We start from the raw sequence: 26,736 nt of genomic DNA, 5'->3' as shown, positions 1-26,736 counted from the left end.
ACTTCGTGGGTATAGTGAGCTCCGGTGCTTGCTGATGCCGGTGCGTCCGTGCGGGCTGATGTGTGGTACCTTGGGAGGGAGGTGTGGAGAGACGTGCGGCAGACGACAAACTCATGCCGCGGAAACGAGATGATATCGAACCTGAAGAACGACTATTATAAAGGCAGCATCGGAAGGCTGTTAGACATTTTCTGGACAGCCCAGCGTAATTGCGGGGCAGACATTGCTTGTTTCTTCGAATCACCTGACGTTGACCAGCTGTCGGAAGATGGTCGAGCGGGGAGAAAGAGTTGAAGAGAGGTCATTAATCGACGAGCCTCTGATGGGGATCGTGAATATAGACCCTTGGGACAATCAAACGCACGGAGATGATAGTTGTAGTATGAACGTGCATTCTTGTATACTGTACGTGTAAACAACAATATAAGGACTTGTGGCTTGTCAGGGACGAACGTGCGCTTATTAATCCATCAAATACAACGGCGCGGGTGGAGTAGCGATTCAACATCACAGCATCTTAGCTCGGAACTTGCGCTCGACTTTGGTGCGAACTAGTGTAGTGCATGTGCCACTCGGAGGCCGGGTTGCAGAGTATTACGAGAGTGATATACGCCTGTGGAGCGTCACCGCGAGGTTTTCTGCGTGGATAGGTACACTGAGAAGAACAAAGATAAGTGAGATACGTCGCTTGGGAGAGATAGGCTGATAAACACACACCCGCGGGTAATGTTGGGATATATACGCATCGCAAGTGTGTAAGAGCAAGTGCGCTATTTCTGTGATGACATCCGAGCTAAAGTGTACCCACAGGAGTGTGCTCTTCCCATCGCCAGACTTCCAGGCGTGTTTACTTAACATGCAGATTCTCCATAGCATCCTTTTAGCACTGCATCTGTAGGCTAAAATCAAATGGTCGTAGATCAGCCGTCGGCCAGGTCGCCGTCAACATGCCTGATTGCATCCAGGTCCGGATCTCAGCATGTCTGGAAGGAGATGGTGTGGTTGCGACAGAGCAATGGAGAGCTTCGAGATCGAAAGAACAAGGTAGTCTGATGGTTTCGAGTAGTCATGCCAAGACAGAAAGATTGCAATCTTACCGCACTAGCAACGCGTTTGGCGGCGTGAATCTGGCGTGCACGATGCAGGGATGGGAAGTAAGATCCGTGGCGCAATGTGGAAGCAATAAAGCGGAAGTTGATAGCATATGGCGAGTGTGATAGTGACATACACAGAAGCAGATGTAATATGCGACTTGCCAATAGCATACAAGCAGTTCCTTGATAGAAAGGTGTTCGTTTGATTGTGAGCGTGTCCATGGGAAGCCTTGAGGCAGAATGGTCGAGAATTAGCATGCTCAGTGGGTACGGCGGGGCGAGGGCAAGAGATATTGTAGGAGCTTCTGTGTGGATGATGTCACGGTCGCAACCAGGTCGTTGGAGAAGGAGGCGAGGAAGGAGGCGAAAAAGACGAGTCGCATGCTTTTATATGCGGACGGCGAAGTCGTTTTGTGTGCGCGTGGGTATTCATCTCGGCGAATCGCTGGCCTTTCCAGGGATGAACGATGACTATCAGCAGCGACCATCAACGAAATTGGAGAAGAGGGAGGGATGGATGTGGGGATGGAGGATGTCCGGGAAAGGACTAGCTCGGTAGCGTGGGGAGATGTGAGTGTGAAGAAGGCAATAGCTTTGTGGGCTCCCAAAAAGGCAAGGGGGCGGAGGCGTGACGCACCGCAAGTCGGGCCGGATGCAAATTGAACAATTCCACCATTTGTTGCGTCATTCAGGGAGCCATCTGCAGACGGTACTGGCAGTGGCGGGGGAGGGGGGCGGGGGGCAGGAAGGGAGGAAATAAAATGGACGGCTACGACTCGCAGGGATACGCGCAGACGGCGGGGGCCGTGATTGGCTGGGACGCGTCGGGGGAAGGCGACTGAGACGAACGTGGTCCGCCGCTCTCCTGCACACGTCTCGGATGCAGATAATCCCAGCCCAGATGACCGTGCCCTTCCCTCTGCCCCCCCAGCCCCACCCGCTGGCCTTGCTGTCTCCCGCCTGACTTGGTCGTATACCCCAGACGTATCCAGACCAGCATACGTCGTCCAGGGTCTCTGCTCCACATACACCGTGCAAGCCGCCGTCGCGATCGATACCCTCCTAGAAATTAGACCCAATCGCAACTGCAGTTCTCTCTCGGCCTGTGCACGCCTTCCGTTCGTCCTCCCGCGGCCAGGAAGCTCAGAAGTCCATCTGCTCTATTTTCTTGTTACGCAGCTCCCAGCCTATTGCCCCCTCCTCGGCCGCTTATCTGCCACCGTCTCTCCATTCCAATCCGCACCGGCCACCCATTAGTGTCGTCTCGCTGCACACACGGGGCTGACAGCATCATCCTGTCCTTTCTCTCCCCTCTTCGGTTGGTTTTTCATTGCCCCCGCCCCACTTGTACTCACCATCCGAACAGTCCGCACGTTGCAAACCTCCCCCTTCTTCTCCTTCATCTCCCCCATTACCCCGCATCCTCTATACCAGCCCAATTTCCCACCTCTCGGCAAGTCTGCACATCGACGTCGGCTTGTCATTCTTCCTGATCCAGTTCCTATTTTTGTTCCAACTCTATTACTCTCACGGCGACCCAGGGTCTACCAGGCAGCTACATCCTCACCTTTGTCCTCGTCACCGTCATGGAAGTCATTCAGCCTATGCCCTCTTGCACGCCCCCGTCACCAACAAAGGCGTCGGCCACCTCCTGCACCGTTTCTTACGTCAAGTGCGCCGCGGAGAGCACATCATCCTCTCAGTCACGCTCCGCTCTCCTTGCGCGCCGTTCCAGTAAGCCCAACATATTTACCTCCATCATGACCCTGTCGTCTCCGTCCTCAACATCAGGATCGCCGTCGTCACCCTCGTCGTCTGCGCTGAGCCTCCTCTACACCTCGCGCCCACCGCCGTATACCCCCGGTGAGACGCCCACAAAATCACTCACCGGTCCGCATGCCAGCCCCAGCGTTAGCACATCGACTGCCACCGCGACGGGAACTTTGAGAACACCTCGGAAGGGTTCCGGTCCTGGGCCAGAGCTTCCATTCGTGCCTCTAACACCTATCATGGCATCTCCGCGTCTGACGCCAGACATTAGCGCGACAGCCACTGTTCGGGGCGCGGAGACGAGCTGGCAAGGCATCGCGGAAAGCGAGACACATCCCGGTGGAGACGCAGTGGCAACAGAGTTTAGCGACGCAGGGGACTATTTGACTCGGGGAGGACAGACGGCAGCGTCGTCGTTGACCGCCCTTTCTTTGGACGACGGTGTTCAGCCAACTGTGTCAGGGACACCGACGTGGACGGCCACACCGCCGACGCCCCCGTCCAGGCAGGCGTCGCCTGCACCGTCTCCAGTGCTGAGCAGGAGCGCGAGCAGGTGCAGGAGCTCGCGTGCTGCAACCGTGGCTGCCCTCCCTTTGTCTCGGAGCTCAAGTTCCCCCTCGCCATCTCTGCCGTCGTCCCCATCTCCCGCACCCAGCTCTGCGGCGGTGTCCGCGCCGATAGTACGTGGACGACACCATTATCTGCGCTCGGCAGACGTGTTCGCGGACGTCGCAGCTCCGCGTCGCCAGATGTCTCTGCCTCCGAACCTCTCGAGGCCACTGCTTGCGACACCCTCACACGCGCGTGCTGGAACCGCATCTTCGTCGCCCGTGCGTCCGCCAAGTGGGCTACGCGAGCGTACGTTGCGCCCATTGAGCGCGTCGATGGTCATAAGTCGGGGTTCGGTGTCAAAGAAAGGGAGCGTGAGGAAGCTGTTTACCCTCGAGGGTGACACGGAGGGCAGCGAGGGGGAGGAAGATCGGGAAGGGGGGCCGAGGAGGGAGAGAAAGCGGCGGTTTCGCAGCAAAGAGAGTGGCAAGAGCGAGGAGAGCAGTCCGCATCTAGATATGCTTGGGATGAAGTCGAGTGGGGACTTGGAGCAAAAGACAGAGAGTGTGCGGGAAGAGGCGCGAAAAGTGGAGTCGGCCACGGAGATAGAATTGGACAAACTGAGAGCGGGGACGAGGAAGTATCATGCGCTAATGGAACTCCTTGCGACTGAGGTGGGATACCTCATGGATCTGCGTGCCCTCGTGTTTGTACGTCTTGCCTTGCTTTAGTTCTTATGCCGTTCTACTTACTGAAGATCGTATATTTTCACAGGTTTATCTGGAACAACTTCCGACACTCACTACCAACTTCCCTCCTTCATCTTTCACGCCAACCCTCTCCCTTCCATCGCTCGGACTTGCACGCAATTTCCCATCATCACGTTCGTCCTTCCTGCACCCCTCCCCTTCTCCATCGTCAACGTCGTCAACGTCACATATTGGGCTTGGTGATTCGGGGCATAGCCCTCCTCAAGAGAAGGGAAAAATTAAGGAGCAGAGCGGAGAGAAGGGTAAAGAGCGGATTAAGGAAAAGGTCAAAGAGGGCTGCATAGGGGGATCATTTTGGACGAAAGACAAGAGCAGAGATGCAGACGTAGAAAAGGGCGCTGGAAACGGTGATGGAGAGATTCTGGGGTCGACCGCGCCAGGTGGGCAAGGGCATGACCCACAACAACAGCCGCAGCGCAAGGCGAGCAAAGATGAGTTGCCGACTCCACCTTCTCTACCGAGTTCCCCGACGAAGAGCAAGTATACTCGCCGTCCAATACTTGTGGAAAAGGATATCCATACCGTGTGCAGAAATGCGGATGAGCTCCTTCGGGTCCATGACATCTTTGTGCGGGAACTCAGGGGAGCGGTGAGCTCTCTCGGGCTTGGGAAGGCTTTCATGCTCGGTGAGGATGGGACGCTGAGCAGGGTGCCGAATATCGAGCTCGTCGAGCCTGTAGTGCTGGATAGGATTGACGAGGCCGTTGCGGCTGTTGCAGAGATATTTATCAACCAGGTGCGTCTGCGGTTCGAAGATGCGCATATATGCGTGTGCGCTGACTGTTATATGCGTTCTAATAGGCACCTTCGTTCAGCGTATACGAGACGTTTTGTCCGGGACACAACGAGGCGACGGACCTGATACGCCATGTGCAAGAGACGCATCCCGCCGAGTGGGATACATACGAACAGCAATGTTCGTTGCTCGTAGCTCAGGCTATCGACTCCGATGGGGTTGCATCGTCTGAATCCTGTTCAGTTGGACATTCAACTGAGGACACCATCCCTCTCCCTTCGTCGGCCACGACCACTACTGCTCCGAGCCTTCCATTGACTGAGTCTGTTCGCACAAAACGTAGGCATTCTACTTCGTCCCTCGCCATGCTTTCGTCCGCGACCTACCTGGACCGTAAGCCTCGAAGACCACAGCTGCCGGACCTAGTGCGCTCGGATCCTATCGACCAGGAGCGCAAACTTGAAACTTCGGGCTCGAGTTCTGGTCATGGCTGTAGGTCATCGCAGTCACAGGCGACGCGTCTGAAGCTCCTGGACTATTTGATCAAGCCTGTGCAACGAATATGCAAGTATCCGCTGCTACTCGATCAACTCAAGAACAAGCGAGCACGAACGCAGAGCGCTGGGGCTGTAACGTTGCGGCAGTCATTGCAAGCAGGCGTAGGCATGGGCGAATCCAGAGCAGAGATTGGCCAGGACGCGGTAGAGAGGGCAAGCGAGGCGATGCGGCTTGTTGTGAGTCTCGTGAACCGCGCGAGCGAAGTCCAGGCGCATATTGTCCGATCCGCACTTATCGCGTCGCGGATCGCGTTCACTCATTCTCCGTCGTCATCGGCGAGCAGTCATGGGCATGGACATAGCTCATCGCCTTCTAGTAGGGCCCAGTCACTGACGCCCGAATTTGTTGCGTCCCTCGGTCCATGCCATCTGACGGGCGCACTTGACGTCGTACACCATCCCTCGGCGTTACATCCTCCCGGGAGTGGGGCTCTGCGGGCCAAGTACTTTGGTGCCTTCCTGTATGTGGGAGGATACCTTGTCCTGGTCAAGATCCCCAGGAATGGGAAGACTTATGAACCGCGATATTGGTTCTCCTTACTCGGCTTTGACATGCTGGATCTGGATGATGACGATTGTGAGTGTCAGTCCATCTTGTTGACACGATACCTATCTAACCTGCCCTATAGCGCCGTTGCCATTTTCTTTCCATTTATTCGGTCACGGCCACCATGTACAGCTCGCTGCAGCTTGTCATGCTGAGAAGCTTATCTGGATGTCGGCTATCCAGGATGCTCTTGCGGTCTCTCCTCGGTGGACTAACGAGCCCATCCCAAGTTTGCACATAGACGAGAAGCGCCTGGATGGCGTTATGGTAGACGAGTACCCTCCCGAGTGGACTGCAACGCCACTTCCTACCATCCAGTCCCTTTCGGAGCTCGAAGGACAAGGGGATGATCAGGTTAACGAAGTACCGTTGCCTTCAACCAGCAGGATGGAATACAGATCACGTCCGCCGTCGCGCTTAGACAGCTTGAGTCAGAGGCAAGAACAACAACCACAGATGGCCACCTGGGTGCCGCTTAGTCGTCGCTCCTCTACCGCGTCCGTTAAGGCCTTCTTCTCTCCTATGTTGTTCGATCCTTCTGCCCGTATCGCAAGACCATCTTCTCAGGTACGTCAACATGTGGACCACGGGTTGCATGACGTCTTCTCGGAACTTTGTACGGCGGCGCGCTCTCAGGCACAGCTACGGGAGGAGGAGCTTTTCCAAGTACGCAAAAGCCTTGGGACGGGGATGACGCGTTCGAATTCCGGACTAAGTATCACTGGTGCTATGACTCTTGCTGCGAGAAGGCGATATGACAGCGTGTTGATTTCCCGACGCAAGGGATCCATCGACGGCAGCATTGAACAGCCCAGTGACCCGGAAGCGAATGCAAGGTCCTTGGCAAACTTTTCTGGAAAGGCCAAGTCTTTGGCGTCGCGGTGTCGCAAGAAAACCCTGCCCTCCATGCCTTTGAGTGTCATGTCGAATCTGAGCAAGGTGGACTCGGAAGTTCAGTGTGAGTCTCCACTGACTCTGAGCCCTAGCACGCAGTTGGAGTCGCCCCTCGCCCAGTCTCACTGTTCATCGACAGCTTCATCGAATGTGGGCTCCGCATTGCCTAGTCCTATTGACCATATTGTATCACTTCCTCTTGAACTGGCCCCAGACACTACAATCCGTCAAGGTATTGTGCTGCCTTCTGGAGAGGACTTTAGACCCAAACGGGCGCGGTCGATGGTGGATAACGTGCGATACTTCTTCCAGTCACGGCCTGTCTCTCCGTCATCGTCCAGCAACCATTCTCCCACACCACCCGTAACCGCTCCCCCCGAGGCTGAAGCAGAACCGCAGGCGGCCGTGCAATGGTGGAGAAGAGGCTCGCTCCGACGTCGAGTGCAGAGTTCTCCTGACGTACCAGGCGAAGAAGCGCAGCCGGATGACGCCAGCAACGCTTCAGAAAATGGCCATGGGACATTTCTTGTGCACATTCCCTCGAAGCCACTCAGGGAGCAGCCTCTACCGCCCTCTTCCTACCATTCCCCCGGAGACCAGCGAAATGCCCAGTCTCATTCTCGGCGGGTAGAGTTTAACGACACCGTTCCGAGTCGGCGACGATCGCTCTTTGCGCCGTCGACTCGCCAGCGGGAATCTAGCCCGCGACAAGAAACTTTGGAGGCCCCCACTGCTATGAGCCGCAAGTCGCTGCGAAACGTATGGTTCTTCCAGCGCTCTAGTTCCTTCACCCCTTTAGACTCTAAGTAGTCGCCGCTGGTGAAACTGCCGCCAAAACTCGTATCTATGTATGACGCTCTTTAATACTATCGGAGCTCTCGCCCGTAATATCGTCCTTCGCATTATATACTTAGCATCAGACATACATGCGGCAGTTGAGGAAATATTTGCATATATCACATCCACATTGTAGAGTACCGCAGGTTACACAGCACCAGCATGCAAGTCCTCTGGACAGGGAAAAGATAAAGATACCTAAAGATATGATCTTGTAGTTTAGATGTATAAAGCACAAAAACGAAGGAATTCCACAAGCGTAAAAATACACTGAACGGGAGTCGAACCCGTGCCGCTTGCTGAAACGTTATTCTTGGAAGGCAAGCATGATACCGTTTCACCATCAGTGTCTGTCTTATGTATCTTCTTTGTTCTCTTATATGTGTATTTTGTTAACAGACAAAGTGGATTTCTATGGTCGCTCATCGCACTGTTCTCAGCCGCAACTTGCGATCTCCGCATGTCCGTCCTACTCGAGACATCTCTCGGCGACATTGTTATCGATCTCGAAACAGAAGTATGTCCAAAGACTTGCCAGAACTTCCTAAAATTGTGCAAAGTCTACTATTATAATCTCAATGCTTTCTTTAACGGTACGTTAAGACGTTTCTCCACTGGCTCTAGCGCGATGCTCATAGTACATTATAGTCTCGAAAGACTTTTTGGCCCAGGCGGGAGATCCTACGGCCACAGGTACAGGAGGCGAGTCCATCTGGTCTTTAATTGCCTCGCAGCAGGGGAAACAAGAGCCTCGCTACTTTAGCCCCGAGTTCGTGCCGCGTCTGAAGCACAGGGAGAGGGGCACGGTGTCGATGGCTGTCGCCCCTGCCATCGAGGGACAAGGCAAGGGAGGCTGTGGTAGCCAGTTCTTCGTCACACTGGCGGACGAAATCGACTACCTCGATGGAAAACATGCTGTGTTCGGACATGTCGTGGAGGGCCTCGATACGCTGTATAAGCTCAACGACGTCTTCACGGATCAGGAGGGTAGACCATTGAAAGATGTGAGGATAAGGCATATTGAGATTTTGGGTGAGTCTGCGCAATGCGGTTGTGCTCTCAGGGTGCTAAGCAGATCTCACAGACGACCCATTTGAGGATCCTCCTGGCCTTGTGGTACCGGAGTTGATCCCCACACGCCCCCCAGATAACTCCACACGCATTGCTGAGGATGAAGACCCCCTCGCAACTCTGCCCGAAGAGGAGGCGGAAAATGAACGCCGAAAGCAGGCAGCTCGCGCAGCGGCGCTGACGCTGGAAATGGTCGGAGATCTACCGTTTGCCAACGTTCGCCCCCCAGAGAACGTTCTCTTCGTCTGCAAGCTCAACCCGGTAACGCGAGATGAGGACTTGGAGCTTATTTTTTCCCGGTTTGGGACCATTATGAGCTGTCAGGTTATCCGGGACAAGAAGACAGGGGACTCGCTTCAATATGCTTTTATTGAATTTGACAAACGGGAGGAGGCTGAACAAGTGAGCGTCCTCGTGAATTGATTCTATGCTGTCTAATTGGAGAGTCCAGGCCTACTTCAAAATGCAGAACGTCCTGATTGACGAGCGACGGATATGGGTAGATTTGTCAGTATCACTCAGGTCATCTCTCTTGGTGACAAGCTAACATGTGGTATAGCTCGCAATCGGTGGCGCGCCTTAATACCAGTTGGTCGAATAACCCCAAGATGGAGCCTCGTCTTCCGAGAGGTGGACGAGGGGCAGGCAGGCGAGAGCCGACGGGTTTCGGAGGTTTAGACAATTTGGAGGCGACACGGCGTTACAGAGAGGGCGCTACGGGAGACGGAGCCAGATACGGGATGGTCTTCGATGTGGATGGTGGTGGCCGCCGTCAGACGCGTCACGCACGAAGTCGCAGCAGAACGCCTCGCAGAGACCGTTCTAGAGATCTTCCGCGTCGCTCGCGGTCGCCTCGTCCGAGTGCTCGAGGAACGCACGACCGCGAGCGCCGGAGCAGCAGAGAGCGGCGCTCGAGAGAACGCTCCGATCGTCGACGCTGAGACGAGACGCCTGGTGGTCCGTGATGGACACGTTCTGCATTATAATCTTGTTGGCTAGTTGTGTCCTGTGCGCGTTCCTGTTGTGACTGTTCGCTACTAGCGTCCTAATCAGTGGCATCCTTAGATCCGGACTGGGAGCTCTGCTAGGCGACATGTTGACTGGCAGCGCCCAGCGGTGCAAGGCTTAGCACAGCAATTTTTTCATCACGCTTTGCTCTCAGGGGATTCGTGACATAGTTAGGGCTAGTACTAGAAGATGGTCTTGAGGTTTTATGTGCGACACCGGTGCCTCGCTCCGCCATCTTTCTTCCCCCAGTGCGCCCTTCAATTCATCCCTGCGATACGCTTCTTCTCCCGCTTACTTATCTTATTCCGCTACCTGCTATACACGTCTCTTACTCTGCGTCCTCAGTGACTCGAGCCTCGTCATATCCACGTGCCCGATTCGAGTGGAGTCTTTGGTTGTCATCCTCAGAAGGGCACGCATTGCGGCTGGTTTGTTGCGCGTGCGTGGTGTCTTGCAAATATAAGAACCTCTTGGCTGCTGAAGTCCCCACCCCCCTCCCCCCCATTGTTCACCATGACTTCATCTTACTTCGGCTTCACCGACGCAGACCTTGTTCTCCGTTCGTCAGACGCTGTCGACTTTCGCGCTCATCGATGCATACTTTCCGCAGCGTCGCCTTTCTTCAGGCACATGTTCACATTACCCCAGGCAGCGTCTCCAGAGCCGGAGATTCCAGTAGTTGATGTATCAGAATCGCAGGCGGTACTGGAGACCCTCCTGCGGTTCGTCTATCCCATGCCAGACCCTCCCATTCGTACGCTCGACAGTCTATCTTCCGTCCTCACGGCTGCCGCCAAATACGACATGATCCCAGCCATAGACAGTCTTCGCCGGCTGCTCGTCGCGCCCGAGTTTGTAGAGGCGGCACCCACACGCGTGTACGCCATTGCTTCAAGATTCGAACTCGAGGAGGAGGCCAAGATCGCGTCACGTTACACGCTCGGCATCAATATCCTTGACTGTCCCCTGCATGACGACTTTAAGTTCATCACGGCGTATTCTTACCATCGTCTGCTGGTCCTGCATCATCAGCGCTCAAAGGCAGCTGTGGAGCTGCTCAAGATATCGGATCAGGTCAAGTGCATGCAGTGCAATGGGTCTTCGTACAACAGTTTCAGCGCGCCGAAGTGGTGGGACGATTTCCAGAGGCGTGCAAGGGAGGAACTTGCCGTCCGTCCGACAACGGATGTGGTGTTTTCCATGACCTTCCTGGCGCGGTCGGCCCAGGCAGGCTGCACGCGATGTGCTGGGAGCATCCTCGATTCGTACCATTTCCTGGAAGACTTGAAGAGGAAAATCGATGAGCTGCCTTCTACCATTTGACCACCGTTTGCAGCTCCCATGGACATTCACAGACAATTGGGATGCTCAAGGTGGCGTGTCGTATATCTCCTGGTAATATAGGATTTGGTCTTACATCATACGTCATTATATTGGATAAAGCTGATTTCGTGTACGATACCATGGTCGGTCACACATATATTCTTATTTAGTTAGCTGATTGTATTCACCCCGACGTAACTGTCTCTTATATACCTACGAAGCCCTTGTTTGAGTCCGTCTAATGCCATAAGCTCGCCTCTTACAGTTGCTGAAGTATGTGGGATCGATTAATGACTCAAGCTCTGAAATTTAATGCTTGAAGCTTGACAACAGGTGTAAGCGCCGACTTGACGACTTGAATCGCACCAACCGACTACCGATGCCTGAAGCTTGTAGCTTAAACGATATGTCTGTGACTATTCTCAGACTTTCTTGAAGGATAAGCTCGCTAGCAGCGCACCATTCGTTAGCTTATTTCTGGTCCTTAAGTTGTTCTCACCTCGATGTTACTGCTTCGATTATGACTGACATACCAGGCTGCCTATACGTGATGTATTTACTGCCTACATAGGACTTGGCCCTCGCGGACAATAAAGGGACCCCCAAAAAAGGTGTTCTCAGCGCATCCGAGTCCACATGACGGCGCATTTTCATCGTCATCACGCCGTCTTCGCCCATCGTGATGGTGCAAAACAAGACCTGGCATCGCATACAGCCCTCAAGGCGACGAACTATGCCGAGGATAACTCTTTTACTGGTCTTGTTTGCAAAGTAACATAGAATGTACGTCCATTGGCGGGGATAGACGGGCGTTATGGTGCCCGGGAGACGGGAACTTGGAGGTAAGCTTGGGGCCCGCGCAAGCCAGTGACTCGGACTGGGCATCTAGCGGAGCATGAGCTTGCGGGCCCTAGACGGAAGAACCACGGGCACGTCGGGTAGAGTCTACCCAATCACAAACTCATGACGTCTCGAGGGTCCCGCTCTCAGGGTGCGAGCGCAAAGAGCCGAGGCGATCGAGGTGAGGCACGATCAATGGGTCCGCCAGGAAAGCTGCAAACTGGGACGTTCGTCCTCAAGCTCAACTTCGGCACACGCAGCGCACGCATAAGCTTCATTGCTGCCCAGTCAATCTACATACACTGTGCACTGCATCTCGTGGGTTCGTCGTGCCTATTATCTTCGTCGGCTGACTATATTGCCTGCGAGGTAGGGGTCAATCGATGGAATGACATTCTATAGGAAGAGGGCGTTCGGGGGAAATCACGCAGACGCGCATCATAAGGAGGTCGCACTCACTTGAACAGCCTATTGCAAGGCAGAGACAACATAAACCGCTGACGAGGTTCCTGGCGGGATCTACGGTAGCTTTGGGAAAGGTCAGCGGGACCCTCACGAGCTACGCTTTCGTCCAATGCGTCCCTCTCTCCCCTACCCTAAGACTCTATAACCGCGCACCGAAGTTGCCACGATAATGGTCCGCTGATTATGACTTCTTCTTTTGCAGCTTGTTCAGCTCTCTTTGGGCTTCTGTTATGGGACTTGATGTCAGCCGATTGCCTTCCATTACAATCAGGGTAGGAATATCATATTATAGCCCTAAGCTGGGCTGATCCTGCTCGGTGTACCTTCGGACTGGCACTGTAGTGGGATAATACTGGTCCTTGGCAATGTGGTACTGTGAACACCTGAGTAGCATGCACTTTCATTGCATTCCTTTATGGGACGATGCTAGCTCTTGGCAGCGTGGTGCTGTGAACACCTGGGTACTACATCGATTTTCACTTTGTGCTCGGGTTAAGTACCTGGGGAGTATATAATGGGGGCTTGCATGAGCTCTTGTCGGCAAACTCAGGGTTGAGCTTGGACGCATAGGACAGCCATGAAGTTTACACACGCACTTGGATTCCTCGGGCTTGGTGCCCTTTCCGTGCACGGGCAGGCCGCGCTCTACGCACAGTGTATGTTTCTCACTCCACCCTATCGCAACATGCTGTTCTGACCACCTTTCGCGCACAGGCGGTGGCGAGGTAAAAGCAAAGTCTATCTATACATAGCATCTATATGCTAAACACTTTCTAGACATGGACGGGCGACACGACTTGCGTCTCCGGTGCTACCTGCGAGTACCAGAACGATTGTGTGTGATACGTTTCCCACACAGACTCTCCGCTTACGTTCACGGTGTCCAGACTACTCTCAGTGTGTACCCACTGCCGATGCGTCTTCCACCGCTGCGACTGCGACGGCCTCTGCGACGCCCACTAGCACATGCGGAGCAACGCCCCCTGCCTCCGCCGGCAAGTTGACGTACGCTGGTGTCAACATCGCTGGATTCGGTGAGCGATGTACTCGTTAAGCTCGCCTGTCGGATATTGACGCCTCGTAGATTTCGGCATGGACACGTCCGGCGATGACACCGCGAGTTCGGCGTACCCGCCTCTGACGCAGTATTACGGCGCGGATGGCGCAGGCCAGATGACGCACTTCGTCAACGACGATAAATACAACATCTTCCGCCTCCCCGTCAGCTGGCAGTTCCTCACGAACAACGTGATCACCGGCACGCTCAACGAGACCAACTTCGCCGAATATGACGCGCTTGTCCAGGCGTGTCTGACTACGGGCGCGAGCTGCATTATTGATCTTCACAACTACGCTCGGTGAGTGATTGTTACTATTTACCGTTTTCGATGACCCTTACGCTTTGATAGTTGGGATGGTGACGTACGTACAACGCGAATGCCAACAATTTCATCTGTGCTGATAATTTGCAGATCATTGGTCAAGGAGGTCCCTCCAACGAGGTGTTTGCCGAGCTCTGGGGAAACCTGGCGGCTTATTACGCCACCGAGTCCAAGATTCTATTCGGCGTGTTCGTAGCTTGCTTTGAATCTTCTCTACTATCTGTCTGATTTTTAACATAGCATGAACGAGCCCCACGACTTGCCCAACGTGAGCGAGAACCTATATCAGTTCTTGATTTTACTCAATTATTTTCAGATTACTCTCTGGGCTGAGACTGTCCAGGCTGCGGTGACTGCCATTCGTCAGGCCGGGTCAGTGATACAGTTGCCGTCTCCTTCACTCCTCCTCATCTTTTATACAGTGCCACAACCCAGTACATCCTTCTCCCCGGTGACAACTACACTTCCGCTGAGACTTTCGTGTCCGGCGGATCTGCTGCTGCTCTCGCGGCAGTGACCAACCCCGACGGCGGCATCACCGGCCTGATCATGGACGTCCATAAATACCTTGACTCCGACAACTCGTAAGTCACTCGCCATGCACAGGCGGGCCCCGCTCACATCCCTTACATACAGTGGCACGAGTGACACTTGTGTGACGAACAACATCGACGATGCCTGGGAGCCGCTCTCGCAGTGGCTGCGCTGCAACGGCCGCCAGGCGCTCAATACCGAAACGGGTGGAGGCAACACCGCGTCGTGCGAAGAGTATATCTGCGAGCAAGTCGACTACCAGGCGGAGAACTCGGATGGTAAGCTCCTCCGGACTACAACTGCGTCCGCCGATGTGCTCACGCATCTTACCATACAGTGATCCTCGGCTACGTCGGCTGGGCCGCTGGTAACTTCGCCACTGACTACGTGCTGAGCGAGACTCCGACCGACACTAACGGAACCTGGACCGATCAGGTCCTAGTGTCGACGTGCCTGTCGCCCGCTGCGAACGGTGTGGTTGCTTGAACGATGGGAATTTGGAGTTTTGTTATGAAAGGTTTAGTACCTCAAGGGTTTGCATACATGGTCTTGTTCATCGGTTTACGTGGAAAATGGTAGCGATTGGCTTAAATTCGGATCGTGCGAGTGACCTCGAGCCCCCAAAAGGATGGCTAATGGTACCGAAAGCCAGCTACTTTACTCCCGATTCACGAATCTTGGAGCAAAGCCTGATCGGGAAAACCATTTTATTTCGCCAATAAATATTGCAGTCTCCCGCACACCCGGGTTCGTAGTGCAATCCGTCGGTCCCGGCGGCAATCTGCTCCAAAATAGGCTCGAAGGCTGAGCACAATCCATAAGGACCTACACCCTTCTATGTTCGGCTATATCGCTTTTATCGGGTCCATGAATGGGCAGACGGGAGATCTACCCCAGACATCATTTATTAATTCCAGGAAAGGCTCGAGCTGTCAGTACTGTCAGTACTGTCAGTTTCAGCTCAGTGTTCCCATGCGGTCATGTGCTGGATAGACCCTGGCTGTGGGTAAACCTCGTCTTCCAATATCTCAATGGTTCAAGAGTGGCCGGAGAACTGAATTTTCCCGGACTTGTGGAGCGTGTCGATGCTTTGAATGGTTGCGCCGATCCCGACCCAGTGCAATCTGGGCTATCCTTATAAGGAAAGGCGCATTACCTTATTTTAGAAGGTGCATTTCCCACGCCATTGAGCCCGCATATAGTCGGTGAGCGAGGAGACGCGTATCTCTACCATGGCTACACCCCAGCTCGCAGCATTCAAGGTCCCCGCCGTCTCCAACGAGCCCATGGTAGGTAAATCTGTAAATGCGAATTGCAGCGCTGAGAAATTTCTGGTATCCTGAATCGCAGAGGAGCTATGCTCCGGGCTCGGAGGAGCGGAGAGCCCTCCAGGTTGCCATCGCGCAGATGGAGAAGGAGCTGCCATTCGAAGTTCCTTGCGTCGTGAACGGCAAAACAGTAAGTACCAGAAGTATCGTCCGAATCGTCGCTCTCAGTTCTATGCAATTCATTTGGCGGGCTCTAGGTGAAGACCGGCAAACTGGCCAAGCAGCCCATGCCGCACGACCATGCGAAGCACCTCTGCACATACCATGAAGCGGACCAAGCTACCGTATCATCTGCCATAGAAGGTGCTCTCGCTGCGAAGGCGGATTGGGAGGCGATGCCCTGGAATGACCGCGCCGCGATCTTCTTGAAAGCCGCGAATCTCGTCAGCGGGAAGTATCGCTACAAGCTGATGGCAGCGACTATCCTTGGCCAGGGTAAAAATGCCTGGCAGGCAGAAATCGACGCTGCGGCGGAGGTGACGCTTATCTGATCTCTTTTGTCCATCCGTCCCATTGACTGTCCTCGGCGAGCAGCTTACAGACTTTTTGCGATTTGGTGTGAAGTATGTGGAGGAGCTGTATGCGCAGCAACCATCCCAAAACACGCCAGGATGCTGGAAGTGCGTGCAATGATGTCTTTGTGTCTGCACTACCAACGAGTTCTCTGGACAGCCGGGTTGAATATCGCGCCCTGGAAGGCTTTGTGTTCGCGATCTCACCTTTTAACTTTACCGCCATCGGTGGTAACCTTCCCGGCGGCAAGTTCACTTTCTGATCCAACCGATCGCTTCTGCTGAAATTGGGGTTGTTTGTAGCACCTGCCCTTGTCGGGAACACAGTCGTGTGGAAGCCCTCTCCCGCTGCAACGTACTCAAACTACATTGTACACCAGATATTCTTGGAGGCGGGAATACCTCCGGGCGTCATTCAGTTTATTCCTGGGCCTGCCGAGGAAGTGGTCGCTCAGGTTCTTGGGAACCCGAACTTTGCTGCTCTGCATTTCACGGGAAGTACATTTGTGTTCAAGAAGCTCTGGAAAGACATCGCGGCGAACCTTGATAAATACAAAGGATACCCCAGAATTGTCGGCGAAACCGGTATGTATCACTCGGGTCAAGACCTCGGTATCATGTATTGACTCTACCCTAGGTGGAAAAAATTTTCATATCATCCACCCATCAGCGGAGATCAAGAACGCTGTAATGCAAACTATTCGTGGCGCATTTGAGTACCAAGGTAGTTATCATGCACATAAAGGAGACGCCCTTCGAACTGAACATCGGGACTCAGGCCAGAAATGCTCTGCATTATCGCGTTTATATGTGGCCTCTTCCATCTGGAATTCTGGGTTCAAGGACCAGCTTCTCGAAGAAACTGCCAAACTCAAAGTGGGCTCACCAATGGAGTTCACTAACTTCATTGGACCTGTCATGTATGTCGCGGTTGCATATGCAATTCAAATGATACGCTGACTGCGCGCTGCTCTTTCCGTAGTGGACGACCAGCTTTTGACAAGATTACTGGGTATATCAAGAAAGCCAAGGAGTCAGGTGGCGAGATCCTGATTGGTGGGACTGGTAAGCAGAACTCCTTGCATTCGCGCGCCCCTGCAGATACTCGTGTTGATGTGCTGATGTACTCATTATAGCGGACGACTCTGTCGGGTACTATGTGCAGCCGACTGTCATCCTGAGCAAGGACCCCAAGTCGGTTACGATGGTGGAGGAAATCTTCGGGCCTGTGCTCACTGTATGCGCTAGCGTTATCGCAGATTGCCTTGCGCTAAACAAACCACTGACAGGTCTACGTGTATGAAGACGCTGACTTCGAGAAGACGTTGGAGCTCATCGACACCTCGTCGCCATACGCTCTTACTGGTTCCATGTACGCTTCATGACGGTCTTGCATCTAACCTACTCACATCTACGATAGCTTTTCCCAGGATCGCAAAGCGCTCCTTCTCGCGACAAACACACTACGCAACTCCGCCGGAAATGTCTACTACAACGAGAAGTGCACGGGCGCGGTCGTCGGCCAGCAGCCGTTTGGCGGCGCTCGTGCAAGTGGCACGAACGACAAAGCGGGAAGCATGTCCATATTCTACCGTTTTGTCTCTGCGCGCAGTATCAAGGAGAACTTTGTCGGGCTGGAAGACTATCTCTATCCGTCTAACTTGGCATAAGATGTACGAAGGAGGGGAAGATGAGTGTGTTGGTGAAGAAAGTAAGAATGTATTGATCATACTGATGTATTATGATAACAAGAGTATGTTTTGTGCAAAATGTATTCACCATGCCATCACACTTATCACTCATTGAGTCCGAGTCCGGTGCGGACTCGCAATCTTATCAATCATCTCAGCGCTCCGATCACATAGACGATGGCCGCAAGTCTGGCTTATCTTTGACCACGACCTATATGACCCCTGCTGCTCGTCCTCTCCCACACATACGAAACGCTCTGTCTGTTAAGTACGCAGTCTTATACGGCGCACGGTCGAGATCTCTCTCGAGAAATGCAGCGAAATGTACTGAATCCGATCATCGCGCGAGTTCCAAGCTCTTTGAGGATGCAGCGCGAGAGGAGGCTGAGGAAGCGCAGACACCTGCGCGGACAAGCAGGGTCCCTACACTAGAGGGTCAGAATGAGAACTGGACTGGAGAAGAGTCTGTGCAGGATGCAGTGCTCCGCATGTTGGTCGACAAGTACAAGCCGCTGCGTGGCGGACCCGTTAGGACTGCAGACGAGAAACTGAAGGCAGCTCCTCCGAAAGTCTCATTTCCAGAAGGATCAAGCTCGCTCACGAACGACACATTTGCGATGGAAGACGCCAAGGAGCAGGCTCCCCGTCGGTATCTACCTAACGAGCCACTGTTGCCTGCCGTCGAAGGACACAAGCCATGGCTCACAACCTTCAAGGTACCCTCTCATGCTACTTCAAATATCCGCTACGGCCACTTTCCAAATGTATCGACACGGAACGCGCCCGAGTCCCGTCTCGATGAGAAGGCGAAGAAGGAGAGGGAAACTCGGCGGCGGACTGAGCAAGCCGGTAGATTATCCAGAGCGAGGGAGTCTACTCTCGACTACCGCTTGGGGATCAAAGGTGGTGCTGCCATTCAGAAACGGCTCAATCCCGCCAGTTTGCAGGGCTGGGCAAATCTCGTCGAAGATAGAATTGAAGTACGCGTCACTGCTGGTGTCGCCGATCCTGATCACTTACGCACCGTTGCATTATAGCGGGCTCGCCAAGAAGGCCTCTTCAAGACGATTAGAGGCCGGGGACAACCTCTGGCTTCGACAGTACAAGATAGAAATCCATTCATCGCTAGAGAGGAGTTCTTGATGAACCGTATCGTCCAGCGCCAGGGCGCTGCTCCTCCTTGGGTAGAGATTCAGGGCGGTGAGTGTCGCGGGAACCATCTGCCGACCTGTACTGACCATCAACACTCATGCAGAACTGGAATCTGCCATAGCGTCGTTCCGGGAGTTGATCAAACAGTCGTGGACAAGGCGCGCGATACGGATGCTGACAACTAATCAGCCAGCCGCACTGCTTCCTTCTCTGACCCTCACTGATATCATTTCTTTGCGAGATGTGGAGTGGGAAGCTCGAGAGCAGGCATTCCACGACCAGGCGTTGGAGGAGGTCAATGCTCTGGTGAGGAAGTACAACGGGCTGGCGCCATATGCCGTACGCAGGGCATATTACTTGCGTAGGACGGAGCTAGACAGGACTTACCGCGATTCTGCGGAGGCTATCCTCCAGGGCCTTGCTGAGAGAGTCGGCGCCCAGGGCATGCGGATGGGAGCCGGCATCGGCGAGGACGACTCGGAGGGCGAGGGGAGGTCGACTGAAGGAACCGCAGGCGGTACTGCCACAAGCTTGAGCTTACGCGATATGCTGCGAGATTGGTGGGCTGCTCTCCGAGGACGATGAGATGTGTGGACTTGTATCGTATTAGACATGTTTGAGTTGTAATTGTAGTGTTTATGGGCATTTAGCTGCATGGTGTAAATTACAATGCCGCAACGTGCCCGAAACGTGCTCTTCGCGTTTTTGTTGTTAGCGTCGACTCAGAGTCCAATCATAGAGCCACTCTCGCACAGCACTGCCAGCGACACGAGTTGTTTGCTTCCGTCTGTTGTGATCGCCTCTCACTAACGCATGGACTATGTTCTTGAAGCCGCGAGGCTTGGGTGCGTGCTTTTGACGTATGCAGGGTGGCGCTACCTGTACCATGCACTATTATGGATATGTCCAATCTGGGTCTACGCAGGCTGTTACTACATAAAATCTTCTGGCTGCTTCGATTGTAACAAGTGTCGGAGGGTTCCAAGTTTCAAGTATGCGAATTCTCCGCCTGGCGGGGCCAACACGAGAGTACAACAAACTTGGTGTACAAACAAGCCAGATCTAGAATGACTGTTTGGTCATGGAAGAGTGCTCAAATACAAGGACAATGGGCAATAAACTGTCTCAGCTTACACAAGCCGACGACGGTGATCTGGATGCTGCCTCATGGTGCCCATGAGCTCGCTTGGAAACATTTTGTAGAACCCATCTTATCACATCTATAAAAGCTGCCCATTTCTTCCAATTTCCCCCCCACAACACTCTCCTACATCTCTTCTCCGCCAGCCCCAGCCTATCCCACGTAAGTCCTTCGAGTCTCCACCATGTCTACTGTTAGTGAAGAGATCGTCGTGAGTCTCTTCTGTCTTATTGTCGATGATACCCGCGTCATGATCACTTGGTGTCGTACAATAGCCCGGAGACATCGTCGCCGTACAGCACCCTAGCGGAAGGAGAGAAGGGCTTGTAGTTGGCACACGCCTCGACTATGCCGTAAGTACTCTGTTGCCTCTTTGCTGTTTCTAACTACTGATGTATCGTATTCAGGGGCGCCAGGTTGTGGAAGTCCAGCTAGAGCCTGGGGAACTTTATACTGCCTGGTATGTGACCGTGATCCTCCCAAGAGGATGTATGTGTTCACAGGTCTTTCAGGTATCCTTCCGTGACCCGCGTAACTCGCACTATCTCCTACACGCGTCCAAAGCAGCAGCGGACAGTGGAGCGCTACGTCTACTGGTGACCACCGTGTCCATATCGTCTCTTTCCTCGACTTGCATCCAAGCTGTGTCGAGTTTCGCCGTGCCGCCATTAGCCTATGGGTTCTACTATGTCCTGGACCGTTTGTACGTGATGTAGTTCAGCGCGACGTCTGGTACGGCTGATGGGTGGGGTTCATGTACAGTATGTATATATTCACGCGACTGTCTTTTCTCTGGAGGAACAAGCTTCTGCTTTCTTGCGTTCGAATCTCTAGGACATCTATGTGTACGAGACTGCGAGGTTATTATCCGGAAGCGACAAATGTATTCAAGTTGATTCCAAATGACAAGACCGATATCAGTATATGAGAGGAGGGCAATACATAACACGACAGCAAAACGTGTAAATAGTGTAAGTAGTGGGGTGTACGGATATTCCTGGGAGAGGGTAGCGCGATGGCAATGGTTATTGATACAAAAACGGAAATCGAAGTCTGGGCAGGATGAACGCTATGCGCGAAGATCTACTGCCCTCGCTGGAGAAATTGGAGACTCAGCTGTGGGTGATATGGGGTGTGGGTAGGGGATGGCGGTATGATGGACCACTGGCCTGGCGGGGAGGAGTGACGATGTCGGCGCCGACGCCTGGGGCTTGGAGGAAGATGAAGAGCGTACCGGGACAGTATCACCCCGGGTTTCAACCGATGACGAGTTCAGGACCGACTTCTCATCTACAGGGGGGCGTGACGTTGCGTGTGCTGCATCAGCGCCTGGGACATGTCCATTCGATTTCTGGCTGGGCTTTGATAGCGACGCGGGAGATGATCGGCTGGTGATGATACTTCGTCCGGGAGGGGACATAGAATGGCTCTTTGATGAGGATGCAGAAACCCTTTGGATGATTCTCGGACCCATTGTCCTCGGGATGGGCTTCATGGGCTCTGCCTCACTCGCATCTCCATCACCATTTGGCAGTGACACGCTAGATCCATTCGCATACACGCCTTCTGGACGCACCGTCTCTTCCGAGCTGCGGGGCGTGTTAGACAAATAGATGCTCGGCCGCGGCATCATAACACGTTCATAATATAACATGAACGCTCCCGAGTTCTCCTGCAGAACGCTCTCAATCCCGACCTCACGTACGCTGTCGTCACTGATCCGCAACCAACCAGAGCCATGCTGTGGTGGGCTATTTCCATCATCGCGGACAGCTCCATAGCGTTCACATTGTTCGCACTCACATCCGGGGAGGCACGCTAATTTTGGCGGAACGAAGCGGGAAGTGCCCATTGATGGAGGACGGGGCTTACGGCGGAAGCAGACATAGTGTCCGAAGGAGTGCTCACCATAATGGCACACGACGGCGGCAAGGCGGTATAAGGTGCGGGGAGTAGCAAAGGTGGCAGGTGTGGGAGTTCGACAGCGAGGAATGGGCGGAGGCGGCGTGGAAATGGGGACGGAAGGAAGGGTGGACAACTGACCAGAGGTGGTATAAGGGGTGAGATCGAGGATCTCGGGGAAGACGACTCTACATGTGTTTTTGGCGGCATAGTGACCGTAGTGCATGGATCGGTTGAGATGGAGGACGAGAACCCGTGGTGGCTAGAAGATTGGTTTCAGATACGAAGTGGGAGTGAGAAGATCTGAACATACTCGTGCAATCATGGCTTGCTTGGTAGATGCCTTGCTGAAAACCTTTTCCATCTTCACCCCCTTGATGTCTTCCTCGATCCGACCATCATCCAAGGCAGCTTTCACGCGTTGGACAAGCTTCCGAGCCTCACGTGCACGCCTCCTCTTCGAAGATGATGAATCATGCTCTGCGTGTGCCGACTCCGTGAGCTTCTCCGCCTCCTGCTCAAGCCGGTTGTAGGTTGCGAGCATGGAACATTTCCGACAGATGCAATCAGTGAGAACCTCTAAACGTGTGTAATCGTCTAAACAGTCTTCTATCCGGCAGTGGCCCTACATTACCATGAGCCGACGCATACATGTGGACAATGCATACTCACCACCAAACGAGGAACAGAGAGCTGCCAGTTGTCAAAGGCAAAATGCATCACGGCTTCCGTGTAACCACATTGCACACAGCTACGTCTGTTCGCAGTCAACCCATCGAATACGCTCTTACCAATTTCGCGTCTTGCAGAGCCCTGGGCGTGAGCAAGACCGCCTAGCCCTCGATCACGATGTCCCTCTTTATCGACAGCAATAGCCTCGCCCTTGACGCATTCCGACAGAAGTTGAAAGAGCTCTTGCGCATCCTGGTGTTCACGTGAAGAGAACAATGAGTTGTGCTTCCCATGAGAGTGATTCGAAAGTGCGTTAATGATGTCAATGGGACGCATAGCGTGGGGAGATCGAGTCGGCATATTTAATCCTAAGACGACGGATAAATAGAATGGTTCATAAATGCTGCACAGTACCTACTCAATAGCAGATCCCGGAAGGCATCGACAACGGGCGTCGGTACATCGAGCGCCTCGGCCTTCGCGTGTATCTCTTCTATGTATGGCTGTAAGTAACACAACGAGGCCATGGCCTGCGACATTCGCGTAAGTACAGCACGGACACAAGTACAGCATCTCGACTCCGCGCACCTGTAGTGTAGAGTCCATGAAGCAGTACGTCCCAGAAATATTAACAAGTCCAGGATAGTAGCCCTCATCTGAACCATTGGTATGTATATGGTCTGTGACATAGATTATGTTGTGTTAAGTGCCCTCGGGTATTATACATACCGAGTTTGTGCCCCTCCTGCTCGACCTGTTCTGCTCGTGAGCGTACATGTTTCTTCTTAGATTTTCTTTTCTCGGGACTGGAGCTCGGAGTGGAATGCCCCTCGAACCAGTTCCAAGGTAATACACCAGCTAGGGCGTCCAACACCATGTAGCAAGATGAGATGACTGAGGCTTGGTGTGCGTTGACGGTCAGCACGAGGAGAGGGAGGAAGAGGACAAAGACCAGGGGTAATATTTGCTGAAATGCTGAGCTAGAGAGCAATTCGAGGCAGAGATAGCGAAAGTCGTCCAGATTGTGCATCTGCGCCAAACTCACGCCTTGCCTGACGACATCAGCGAGTTCGAGGTCGAGTTTACAAAATGGCTCCCAGCGTAGCCGCTTCACGGCGAATGGGCGACAGTCAGCAGCGAATAGATCAACAGGTGAATCATAAAACAACATGGACCCCCCCATTGTATGGCTACCTGGCGCAATGGTAGCGCGTTTGGCTTCGATTGCCGACGGCACCAAAAGGTTGCAGGTTCGAGTCCTGCGGTGGTCATTTTTTTTGCCTCCTACTTTCCTGTAAGAGGTAGATGTTGACCTTTCACGTGATTGGTTGGAGTCGACGCGTCGCGCTCGCGACTTCTCCAAGGCGCTCCAGCTGCAGCCACTCGCAATCAAGCACACCTCTGGCTTTCTTAAACTCTTGGTTATTGGGACCCGTTACACTGTGCCGTCTCTCTTTCTTAGCATTTTGTGCCGGAAGTCTCTCAACTCGTTGTTGAACCATCATCACTTTTGTTTGAATGTATGGCCACTGCAGCTCTACTGTCGCAGCATTCCTCCAATCCTCTCGAAGTCCCATCTTCTGATTCTCGCAACAAAGCTTACCGACGCCAGTACCTCAAAGCACAGGAACGCAACAAGGTTGAGAACAACCTCAACTCTTCTGATGATCCACACAATGCCTACAATGTTCCCGAATTGGAACAATACCACTCGCACTTAGCTGAATTATACCCCAATTCGAACTGGTCTGCACCGAAACCACGATACGCCCACAAGTCTTTACAGCGGAAAGACGAGGACAGCGACATGTTCAGCGACGACGACGGGGATTTCAATACAGGCGATCCCCTCGAGGCCGAAGACGATGACTACGATATTGGAATGGAAGGCATTGACCACGACGGTCATGATGGATCCAATGAGGAGCTCACCCTATACTTGAAGCCACGCGAGGAGCAGGAGGAAATCGAAGAGGAAATCGCTGACCTCGAAGAGACTGTACCTCAGCTTTCCCCGGACTACAAAATCGTCGACCGGCTCGGCACCGGTACCTTTTCATCCGTGTACAAAGCCATTGACCTCGGCTATCACAGTAAATGGGATAATACGCCATGGCATGGATTCCATTCGCCCTCGTCTTCCGCATATTATCAGTCTACGCCGCGACCCGAAGAAAGTAAAGTATATGTGGCGGTGAAGAGAATATACGTGACCAGTGGGCCGGAACGAATACGGAATGAAATTTCAATTATGGAGGATTGTAGAGGTTGTCGTCATGTTTCGCAGTTAATCACAGCTTTCCGCCAACACGACCAGATTGTCGCCATTATGCCATACCACCGCAATGAGGACTTCAGGGTGAGTGTTGCACTCTTCAGCGTGTTTCCAAGGAAGTCTGATCACGGACTTTCATCGTCCTTGTAAGGACTACTATCGCGTTCTACCGATGGAAGGGATTAAAGCGTATTTCCGCTGCATGTTCCGAGCTTTGCGCGACATTCACGCGCGAGGTATCATTCATCGCGATGTCAAGCCCGCGAACTTCCTCTTCGACCCTCGCACTGGCATAGGCACCCTGTGCGATTTTGGGCTCGCGTGCGTAAGTGCCTAGTTCTCGCATACAAGGAGGCTTGGTTCTCCAGACAGCGCACATCTTCTTTGTGGCACTGTCACTGACTCTTCTGCGACCCACTTCGCAGCGAATGGAACGCGGGCCCACCCTTGGGGCCTGTCTTCATACGGCACCCTCTCGAGAACACCCTCATGGGCACGTTCGTGACCGGGCAGAATACGACGTCGAGTATGTCAGGCGTATGCAGAAAGAGACCCGCATAAGAAGTTCTATGCCATCCGAGAAGATTGGTTACCCCGAGAAGGACATTCGGTGAGCTCATCCCCGAGGCCGAGCCACCTTGGACTCATCCGAGAACACCCCAGCCCACCTTCGAAAGCCAATCGTGCCGGGACTAGAGGTTTTCGCGCACCTGAGGTATTGTTCAAGTGTGGCGAGCAGACAGGTGGTTAGTGCCACACGCCAAGACATATCCACGGTGGTTTTTCTCACATCCTGATTTTTCGCAACCTCAGCCATCGATGTTTGGTCTGCCGGAATGATCCTTCTGTTCTTTCTTACCGGGAAGTTTCCCCTATTCCATTCCAGCGACGATGTCCAGGCGCTTATGGAATTAGCCGCCATCTTTGGTAAGAAGAAAATGGAAAGGATTGCAACTCTCCACAGTATGACCCCATTTTTCCAGATTTCTTCAGCAGTTATAGTAATTCATTGTTGATTTCGATTTTTAGGTCGTATGTTTCAGAGCAATGTCCCCTCACTTACTCAAGACGGGATCACCTGGCGCGAGTTTGTGGAACGCCAAAATACCTCCCTGCGTGAACCGCGGGACCCTGATCCACGTTTTTATCCTTACTCCGAATCGTCGCAGAGCGGCGCTGGGCCGCCCCTCTCATCTTCGTCATCCACCCGCTACTCTCCTGCGAGGTCTTCTTCTCCTACTTTCTTTGAGCGTCCCGATGCGGAGGCATATATGGCTGATATTGCGAACGCGCTGGACTTCGTGGAACAGGCCATGCATCCCGAGTCAACCCGTCGCCTGCAGCCGCGACGTGCGCTGGCACATCCATTCCTCCGGGAGCCAGGTGCGCCGGACGATGACGAATTTTTCCCGCATCCGTTTGGGGAAGGCGTGTGCGGTGAATGGCATTTCATCGACGATGTCACGGACGATCTATGTGTACGCGTACCGGTACCTGGTACAGATCGTATGGAAATTCGCCGACTTATATCAGGGGAGGGGGTTGCCATCGGGTCTAAGCCGTGCGAGTTTCATAGGGAGGACCACGAGTATGATTCCACGTAGACTGACTGGTGTGGCTTGCGATAGCACGAGGCGGGATGGAGGATCGGTTATGTATTTATTCAGTTGCACTATAATTGAGTAA

At 53.5% G+C, this 26,736-nt stretch overlaps 9 protein-coding genes across 9 annotated transcripts; 8 read left to right on the top strand and 1 right to left on the bottom strand.

Moving 5' to 3' along the window:
- Positions 1 to 2,680: 2,680 nt before the first annotated feature.
- Positions 2,681 to 7,727, top strand: FIBRA_04422 (uncharacterized protein; the record flags this gene model as incomplete). Its single annotated transcript, XM_012326223.1, has 4 exons — positions 2,681 to 4,123; positions 4,188 to 4,919; positions 4,985 to 6,053; positions 6,106 to 7,727. 4 exons carry the CDS (start codon positions 2,681 to 2,683, stop codon positions 7,725 to 7,727), a joined length of 4,866 nt encoding a protein of 1,621 aa, XP_012181613.1.
- Positions 7,728 to 8,214: 487 nt separating this feature from the next.
- FIBRA_04421 (uncharacterized protein) lies at positions 8,215 to 9,766 on the top strand (the record flags this gene model as incomplete). Its single annotated transcript, XM_012326222.1, has 5 exons — positions 8,215 to 8,347; positions 8,403 to 8,786; positions 8,839 to 9,227; positions 9,277 to 9,332; positions 9,385 to 9,766. 5 exons carry the CDS (start codon positions 8,215 to 8,217, stop codon positions 9,764 to 9,766), a joined length of 1,344 nt encoding a protein of 447 aa, XP_012181612.1.
- A 580-nt stretch (positions 9,767 to 10,346) lies between these two features.
- FIBRA_04420 (uncharacterized protein) lies at positions 10,347 to 11,156 on the top strand (the record flags this gene model as incomplete). Its single annotated transcript, XM_012326221.1, has 1 exon — positions 10,347 to 11,156. One exon carries the CDS (start codon positions 10,347 to 10,349, stop codon positions 11,154 to 11,156), a length of 810 nt encoding a protein of 269 aa, XP_012181611.1.
- A 1,882-nt stretch (positions 11,157 to 13,038) lies between these two features.
- FIBRA_04419 (uncharacterized protein) lies at positions 13,039 to 14,863 on the top strand (the record flags this gene model as incomplete). Its single annotated transcript, XM_012326220.1, has 12 exons — positions 13,039 to 13,117; positions 13,176 to 13,186; positions 13,239 to 13,296; positions 13,349 to 13,495; positions 13,546 to 13,819; positions 13,871 to 13,883; positions 13,934 to 14,031; positions 14,084 to 14,111; positions 14,160 to 14,215; positions 14,266 to 14,427; positions 14,480 to 14,655; positions 14,715 to 14,863. The coding sequence occupies 12 exons, from the start codon at positions 13,039 to 13,041 to the stop codon at positions 14,861 to 14,863; spliced, it is 1,251 nt and encodes a 416-aa protein (XP_012181610.1).
- Positions 14,864 to 15,609: 746 nt separating this feature from the next.
- FIBRA_04418 (uncharacterized protein) lies at positions 15,610 to 17,887 on the top strand (the record flags this gene model as incomplete). Its single annotated transcript, XM_012326219.1, has 12 exons — positions 15,610 to 15,666; positions 15,728 to 15,835; positions 15,903 to 16,181; positions 16,240 to 16,325; positions 16,378 to 16,448; positions 16,521 to 16,802; positions 16,855 to 16,941; positions 16,996 to 17,137; positions 17,200 to 17,282; positions 17,354 to 17,454; positions 17,507 to 17,589; positions 17,638 to 17,887. 12 exons carry the CDS (start codon positions 15,610 to 15,612, stop codon positions 17,885 to 17,887), a joined length of 1,629 nt encoding a protein of 542 aa, XP_012181609.1.
- A 110-nt stretch (positions 17,888 to 17,997) lies between these two features.
- On the top strand, positions 17,998 to 19,645 carry FIBRA_04417 (uncharacterized protein; the record flags this gene model as incomplete). The annotated part of the gene is made up of 3 exons (XM_012326218.1): positions 17,998 to 18,888; positions 18,946 to 19,108; positions 19,164 to 19,645. The coding sequence occupies 3 exons, from the start codon at positions 17,998 to 18,000 to the stop codon at positions 19,643 to 19,645; spliced, it is 1,536 nt and encodes a 511-aa protein (XP_012181608.1).
- Positions 19,646 to 20,385: 740 nt separating this feature from the next.
- On the top strand, positions 20,386 to 20,801 carry FIBRA_04416 (uncharacterized protein; the record flags this gene model as incomplete). The annotated part of the gene is made up of 4 exons (XM_012326217.1): positions 20,386 to 20,412; positions 20,477 to 20,554; positions 20,609 to 20,661; positions 20,714 to 20,801. The coding sequence occupies 4 exons, from the start codon at positions 20,386 to 20,388 to the stop codon at positions 20,799 to 20,801; spliced, it is 246 nt and encodes an 81-aa protein (XP_012181607.1).
- Positions 20,802 to 21,270: 469 nt separating this feature from the next.
- Positions 21,271 to 23,946, bottom strand: FIBRA_04415 (uncharacterized protein; the record flags this gene model as incomplete). Its single annotated transcript, XM_012326216.1, has 6 exons — positions 21,271 to 22,365; positions 22,417 to 22,728; positions 22,776 to 23,143; positions 23,194 to 23,305; positions 23,364 to 23,455; positions 23,505 to 23,946. The coding sequence occupies 6 exons, from the start codon at positions 23,944 to 23,946 to the stop codon at positions 21,271 to 21,273; spliced, it is 2,421 nt and encodes an 806-aa protein (XP_012181606.1).
- Positions 23,947 to 24,297: 351 nt separating this feature from the next.
- Positions 24,298 to 26,654, top strand: FIBRA_04414 (uncharacterized protein; the record flags this gene model as incomplete). Its single annotated transcript, XM_012326215.1, has 6 exons — positions 24,298 to 25,134; positions 25,202 to 25,375; positions 25,476 to 25,660; positions 25,714 to 25,796; positions 25,864 to 26,013; positions 26,080 to 26,654. 6 exons carry the CDS (start codon positions 24,298 to 24,300, stop codon positions 26,652 to 26,654), a joined length of 2,004 nt encoding a protein of 667 aa, XP_012181605.1.
- Positions 26,655 to 26,736: the final 82 nt, after the last annotated feature.

Source organism: Fibroporia radiculosa (genome assembly GCF_000313525.1).
Source record: "Fibroporia radiculosa TFFH 294 genomic supercontigs, scaffold2950, whole genome shotgun sequence".
In the NCBI taxonomy this organism is placed as follows: Eukaryota; Fungi; Basidiomycota; class Agaricomycetes; order Polyporales; family Fibroporiaceae; genus Fibroporia; species Fibroporia radiculosa.
Note: the sequence above shows the minus strand (reverse complement) of the source record. Positions and strands in the feature narration are given on the sequence as shown.